Source organism: Malurus melanocephalus, unplaced genomic scaffold, assembly GCF_030028575.1.
Source record: "Malurus melanocephalus ecotype Western Australia unplaced genomic scaffold, MMel_1.1 scaffold_185, whole genome shotgun sequence".
Classification (NCBI taxonomy): domain Eukaryota; kingdom Metazoa; phylum Chordata; class Aves; order Passeriformes; family Maluridae; genus Malurus; species Malurus melanocephalus.
Window position 1 is genome coordinate 1,431,193 of NW_026623417.1, and position 7,914 is coordinate 1,439,106.

A 7,914-nucleotide genomic window follows, 5' to 3' on the forward strand; every position below is an offset into this window, starting at 1 on the left:
AGCTAGCCAATCCTCAGACAAAATGGTGACCAGCTSCAGCAGAAAACAAACCCCAAGTTAACCCCATGATGAAAACGAGCCCCTATCACTTACTCGACTATGGAAGCTGTTACTTCTAAATGATACATTCATTAGCAAAAACATCTGTCTTTGCAAAATGGAAACCACAGTAGTTGGACCAGCTACACACAAGTACATGTCCTGTCTAAGTACAGAAGTCCTCTTTAGAAACAGTGCTTCTAAAATGTTAGATAATTATATAAAGCTCAAACTGCAACTAACAAACCCTCTCACAAATATAGACATGTCTATTTTAAATTAAATAAGCAGAAAATATTTATAGTTTAAGATGCATGCTTCACTATTTAATTAYCATAATTTTAAAAAATAAGACACTTTTAATTTCCTCCTCCAAAGAAGTTATTTACCTGATCTGTAGCTTGGGAGTCCCCAGTAGTCAGTTCTGAGATTCTCATCCCACTGAATGTCAAGGACTAGAGCATTTCAAGGATGGGATTTCAACATCAGTTACTGACAACTTAACTTTGTCTCACCAAAGATAAACCAACCTTTATTCCCACTCAGGTCAACTCATTGATTTCACAGAATACACATTTAGAAAGCAGAGCTGAATGGTTTCAGAAATTCCACCCATGAGATAAAAACGGGAAAAAAACCCAACCAGCAAAAAGGAACTGATATAAAATGTTTAAGACTTCTTGATGCATGATGAATCATATATTTTAGTATATTTGCATGCATACAAGTAACTAAAATTACTATTAACTGTTTGCTGAAATKATGTAATCTCAAATACCTCGCCTTCTTACTTGTCTTACACAGGACTCTGTTCTTTGAAGGAAACCAAATTWTATCCTTGTACCATAGGTTGTGCTAGTAAAATAACAGTTCTGCTRAAAGAGTCTGAAAAAAAATACACTTGCTGCTCTCAATATCCATATTATAGACATTATAAGCATTACTGTGAATAAATACTGAATTCGGCTTCCGTTTTATTCTTGTCCCACATCAGGTTCAATCGAACTGCATTTGAAGTTTGACTTCATGTACAGCCAGAATTGATTCTCACCAACAGGAAATACTAATAATCTTAAGCATAAAGTTGTTCAACTACTCTTTAAAAAATAAAGTTGGATACACCAAAACCCTCAGTTTTTATAATTCTGTAGCATTTAAAAAAAAATTAAATTGTATCTGGTGAACACTATTCATAGCATTCATACTGCAAAACAAGATGAGAAAATATAAGCACTATTTGCAGAATGAATTCTGTTTTGTGATGATTTTATTGAAATGCGTTTCAATTTTTAGAAGTTCACTGAAACAACAGCCTTCTTTTCACTACTGTTGTTTCTGTCTGGAGTACGCTAACAGTTCAAAAGCTTTTCTTAACTAGTTTCTGATTTTTAATTATCCTTTACATTTGTCAAGCATTTATTTAAAACACTATCTTCATGACTCCTACAAGTATGAGGGGACTAAACTAAAGGTGTACGCTTAAAAAAAGTGATGCTCTTTCTATGTCACCAAAGTTCTCAGCATCAGTATTCTACCAGGAAAGCACTGAGAAGAAGTCAAACATGCATGAAAAACACACAGAACAGGACCCTCTGTTTCTAGATCTGAAAGATACCACAGGAATATAGTTGAAAAATTGAGTACATTTAATTCTGTAGGATTTTTAGCAARAGAAATTATATTCTTAAGGCTTTTCAGATTATGTATGCATCTACAAAGATGCAAGTGACCCAGTAGTTTAGTTAGTAATTTGTCTAACAAACTAGACAGGTACGATTAAAAGAGTCATGATTTGTGTACCACTGAAAAGGCTGACAAACAGTACTCTGCCTGATAAGAAGCAGTTGGCTTGTTTGGAGTTTTCYTCCAAATTATCATTTATTTCGCTGCTGGTTGGAACACCAAACCCATTTCCAGTTAGAGAATCCCTGCAATTTGCAATGAGAACACAAGAAATTCAAGTCTCTTTTTAAATATTCACAATTATGTTATTAATCTACTGTTAATACTTCTTATTGAATGTTGCATACAGTTCCCATGTAGAATATGACTAGAAACCAGTTCATGCTGTGAAGTCATTAATAACTTATAAAAAGAACTGGATGTCTTGAAAAAATTGAACACTACATACAGCAACCATTCATCTAAAATTAAATCCAGTGTTACAATGCCAAGACTTTTCTGTCTTAGAAAAAGAATAAAATCTGATTGGCAGAAAACTCCAAAGCTGACTTTTTTAAAGTAGAAAATTTTCCAAGTTGTGAAAACCTAACTGCAACTTTCTTTTTACTTCCTCTGAACAATGTGAAACTTAATAACTAACATTTTGACCCAAAACAACTCTGGCTCAGCAAAATATTGAATTTATAACATAAACACATAAGAAAATCCTCAAAAAGAACACAGCAAAGGGAAATTGTGTCATTATGATCATAACCTCCGTTAACAGCTTCTCCTCAGATAATAAATTTTGCTAAACTTATTTTCCAGACAATTTCCCTCCACTCATAAGTATGTGTGCTCCTACATATGCCTTTTAATTTCAAGATACTTCACATGTCAAATGACCAACACAAAGGCTCTGACAGGATACAACATATATGCTAACTTAAATGAAATGCCAGCATACGAAACCCAAGTAAGTGTAATTTAAGAAAACTTACCTAGACTTGAAAAAGCACCTCTGAGCTGCATCAGTGCTAATTCCCAAATGAAGACTCTTCYTTGCAAGTAAGTGAGCTTTCTTCAGATCATTATGCTGTGGCACAGGCTCCTCCAAACGGCAGAATGAATGTATTGCCATTATTGAAAATTTACAGATCATCTGAAGGAATTGAACTGAAAGCAAGAAATACAGCACTTCATTTTGTGTAAACTTACTGAAAATACTTTACTTAGTTTTCAATAACTTGTTACTTATCAACAGCATTTAAAGCACATATTTRTAATATAAATATATGCACTGATTGATGAGAGTATAAATTAATTCATTAAACTAGATGGACTATTCATCTGAGCAGATATGCCCAGACAAAGAATTTCCATTTAATGCTTCTGCAGAGCACCATTTCAATATATTTTAGAGCTGTTTCTTGTATATTTTGTGTTTCTTCTCTGCAAAGAAGCTTTCACCTGGGCATCTATAATGATACACGTATTTTTGCAGAACGTTCGCTTGTAATACAGAATTATCTTCAAGTAGTTCAAGTTGCTCCTTTCAGCATGAATTATTTTGTAGCTACAAACACCAAATGTCATCTACCACTATCATGTCAATACAGCCAGCTTTAGAAGATTGCCCTCATGTTTCTCACAACTTTCTCTGATTTTACAGAATGTATGCAGTATTTTTCTTGGGATGCTTATTTGAGGGCAAGATGAGTCACATCTAAGATTCTTGAGGCATAATCTGATGAGCATCTATTGTGGTAAAATGCCAGTTCAAAGAGAGAGGACCCTCCTGACCCTTTTTCTCGCCCTTATGTCATAATTCCATCTCCTGGTGGAACCACCCACTAGACSAGACTGAGGAACTAGCTTGGTTTAGAAATCGCTGCTTGCCACAGACTCCTCTTGAAGTGAGAAGCAATTTTATGATTCAAGTCACTTCATGATGGCACAAATCACTGTGCTAATACAACAGGAGGGAAAGTGAGGGAACAAGACCACATAGCTAATTGCAGCTACAAATGTCAGCACTTAAACTGCTGTTGTCACCTGAGTGTAAATTCCAAGGTGAATCACTGCTTTGCTGCTGAAAGCGGTATAGTGTACTACTGGACTGCTTTAACTTTTAATTCCATGTCTGCATCACCGTTCATCATCCCCACAATAGCATCAAAACTGGTGACTTGTAAAGCCACAGCAAAATTGCCTGGGGTACAATTTCCTGCCAAAGGCCATACACTGCAAGTTCAAGATGTGATGAACTACACAGTGTGTGATTTTATGAATATGTGGGTCCATMTCTTTTCTACTACCAAAAGGAACAACTTAGATCATTGTTTAGAGTGCTAAACACAGAATACATTAATGCTGTTTAACAGGTCTGCTTAGGTTAGACCTGACCCTTTCTAACTTTTGAATCCACTACCTAATTTCAAATTTCATCAAAAAAAGAAAATGGGAAAGTCATTTATGGTTTAATAAGAATTCAGAGATTTCCAAAATCCAAGTGCTGGGCAGGTAGATACAGAAGATCAACCCACAAACCAACGAAGCTGAAGTACAGACTGCAGCCTTATGTCCATTTTTTTAGGGAACAAACACATAAACAAGAGACACAAGTACCCCAGCTACAGCTGGTATTTTTCATTACCTCTAAGACACAACTACATAGAAAGCTGTTGTATTTTATGCTCTTGAACTACTTGACTATCCATGCAGAATTCAAATCTACTTAAGTGGCATTAAAATAAGAGTCCTTGGTCTGCAAATTCCAGCTCTGCTCCTTGTATTCAGTTTAAAAGTATGGTATGTACAACACTTGACAGCTTCCGGTCTTCTGGCACAGCATCTCATCCTAACGAGATGCATTCTTCTTAGCAGATCAGCCACTTCATCCTTTAGAACTACTAAATGAATGAATAGCATCGAGTGCTTGTGACTTAGGAGTCTTTAGCACTTTATTCTAGCATTCAGCCTTTTGCTTCTCTAATCCCAAAATCAGATAACATCCAATCAATATTATTTGAAAAGAATAAAACGTCGGCAATGCRAATCCTTGTGGTGCAGAGTAGCATAAAGAAATAACTCCATTCCTTCCTAGCACTTCTTATTCCTTTTAATTGCTTTCTATACTCCCTAAAAGCCCAAGAGACCTGCCAGGTCCTTAACAACTTACTTATGATGTTATCATCCTCCTTGTGTTTTTAAATGAAAGCATACAACCAAGCATTTCCCTGAAATACACTGCTACCAATATGAYACAATTATAGTCTGTTACTGAGGTTAATTCACATATTGTGAGGGTTAAAACATTACATAAAAAACATTTATAATTGCATGCATGTGAAAGTGACTGGCCTTTTACAGGCAACATTTTGGAGATTTCCTCTCTTACCAACAACTTCTTCTTAGAAGTAAGTAATTAACAATAGTAAAAGAGAACAGTTACAGAAGTATCTATGGGTACAAATTTTATCAAAACACAGGAAGAAAATCCATGTGATTCCCTGCACATGATAAGGATCACACTATTGTTTATTAAACTCAACCAGCTGTGTCTCAACATCTACCTGTATTCAGAACCTACAGACTATATTCTGTGGGGAGGTTTGTTGGAGCAGTAGTGGGTTTGGGATTATTTTTTTTTTTTAAATACAAGAATGCCCTCTCACATTCTGAGTCCTTGCTTTGGGAAGTTTTTAGGGCCTCAAGCCTTTCCCAGGCTGCTAACCTGCACTGGTGCCTTTGTTACAGTCTTAGCACTAGTAGTTCCTGAATAAGGCAGAGTAAGGTTAAATCTATTTGCACACCTTAACTGCACACAAAGTACCAAATTTTCAGGCACTCAACTCTGGACTAGTTCCAGAGCTGGAACCAAGTCAACTATATGCTAGGAAGGAACTCCTGTGCAAGGAATTCAATCTGATACAAAACTATACAAGGAATTTGAAGGAATACACAGAAAGAGAATGGGTGTATTTCTCTCACTGTTTTAAATCTTAAACTTGGATCAAATTTGCACCTCCATACTACAACATGATACAACAGGTAAAATAATGACAGCGACTTACTAAAGTTTAGGTTTTTCAACTAATGGATGTTTTATAGGCATCTATTTACATAATACAAKTGTGATAATCAAAAAATCATTCTAGTTGGAACAGGCCTCAGAGGTCATCTAGTACAATCTCTGCTCAAAGCAGCATTAATATGTGAATACTCATTAATGATACAAGTTGTACTTTTAACCTTGCAGACCACTAATCRCGTGTAATCCTTAATCAAATGCATTCAACTGCCTTTGATAGGATTACTTATCTGCAGAAGGGTTTGTGGGACCAGTTACTTGCCACACATTATTCCTAAGCATGGAACGTTTTAGCACTTCCCAAATGCACTCATAACCAGTACCATACTTGCAATTCACTTTAAATGTTTTCTAATCAGGTAGTGTTATTCCAAGGGTACCTGCTATACAGAGATAGATTTTGATAGATGACAAAAGGATGGAGTGAATTAGGGGGTGATGAACCYCTAAGTGAGGCAGAAGCACTGGGACCTGGTTTCGGGTGTTTCACAGATTAATTAATGTAGGACAGAGGTCCTGTTCTGAGAGATACTTATAAAACCAGAGAAATTAACACCATTGGCAYCAGTACTTTAGATATCTAATGTCAGTGACCAAACTTCAGCAGAGTAAGTTTGGGAACTTCTGCTTTAAAACTGCCTTTTTTTTGTTCCCCCAGTTTTGATCTGATAAGGACCTCTATTTTGGATCTGTATTTAAGTTTGCATCTTCATTTCATGCAAGAAATATGGTACAGCACTGCTAATTAAAAAAAAAAAAAAAAGCCAAAACAATAAATCCAAACCCTAACTAAAACAATTCACAGGAAACAAGAAAAAAAAGTTGAAATGTTTCATAAAACCAATGATTACCCAATGACACAAGGTGAATTATAGAATAAATTTGCCTTATATTAGTTCAGAAATGTCCTCTGCTCTGAAACATGAAATACAGTAACAGTTTATCTGTGCCGTATGGCACTACATGAACTCTGCCACACAAACTAAATAAAGACAAACTCATCTTCCAACTGATGATTTTATTTGAACATTTAACACCTGCTACTGTAAGTAACTTCAAATACAAATACTGTGGACATTACTGYAAACAATATAGACACTATTTAAGTGGTAACAACAGCGCAAGAAATAAATAGCAGCACGATATTTATAAAAAATTTACTTTAGCAGCTTTGCTAGTCTTAGGACTAYCCAAAAGACATTTTAAAACAGTAAGTTGGGGGTATTTTTAAACACACTGGTAACCTTTTAAATTCTACAGTTCCAGATATTATTTACATGGCTTCTCCAAACATTCATTAATAGCCACTGCTGTTYGCTAGGTTGCATAGAGGGCCTGTCCCTATTTGACCTGACACRCTAGCTCTTTAAGTACAGGGTACTCCAACAATTTTCTCTTATATATCCACAAAAATAGTTGAATATCCGACCAGTATTAAAGTGTCAGAAGTTAGGTGACAGGATGGTGCACATGCATCAATCGCAATCATGAAAGAAAGGGATATGGTTGAAAGATGCAGGTAGGAAGCAGCAAGAGACAGTAATTGAGCCAGCAATTCTAAAGCCAAAAATGAGAGATCAGTCAGATGCTCAAACTGACAAGAGCATCTTCACCAGCAAACCTCTACCTGAGACACCTTTATTTTATACTTGCGCCAAAAAACTTCAATGTCTTTTCTGATTAACTAAAGTAATTGATTCTACCAAATATTCAGGTTCCCTTTTAACAACAAGCTAAATTGCTTTTGTGTTTTAGAAAGAAAAATTTTATTAAGGAATAGTTGTTTGTGACAAAACTAACTGCATTTCCATGTTTGCAACCTTTTATAGGGGTGTAGTGCTTGACACTCCTACTTGAGAAAAAGAAGTTCAGTACCTGACTGCCAAGCAACAGGTCCCTGTGCTGGCACCTTGTCTGAGGGAAGAGTGAATAAATTGCAAAGAAATGCTCTAGTGATATGTTACCAAGACAGATATGCCCACATGTCGCTAGGTGCTGCTGCCATGTAAGAAGCAGTTGATTGGTTTTGAGTTTTGGCCAAGGTGCAAAATTACTTTTCAGAAAACTTTAGAAAACAAGCAACACACACAAAAAAACAAAACAAAACAAAACAAAACAAA

The 7,914-nt window shown here is 35.8% G+C and overlaps 1 protein-coding gene across 4 annotated transcripts in view; it reads right to left on the reverse strand.

The window, feature by feature from the left end:
* The window catches only part of LOC130577614 (uncharacterized), a 32,296-nt gene that overhangs the window by 18,056 nt on the left and 6,326 nt on the right, over positions 1-7,914 (reverse strand). For 3 of the 4 annotated variants that reach the window (XM_057373106.1, XM_057373105.1, XM_057373104.1), the window contains exons 2-4: positions 2,703-2,877; positions 1,865-1,967; positions 429-494 (exon numbers count right to left, since the gene is read on the reverse strand). In XM_057373106.1, the coding sequence (XP_057229089.1) occupies positions 429-494; positions 1,865-1,967; positions 2,703-2,863 (330 nt within the window). In that variant the 5' untranslated portion in view covers positions 2,864-2,877. Of the gene's footprint in view, positions 1-428; positions 495-1,839; positions 1,968-2,702; positions 2,878-7,914 lie in introns of all 4 variants that reach the window. The other variant, XM_057373107.1, reaches the window with a different exon arrangement.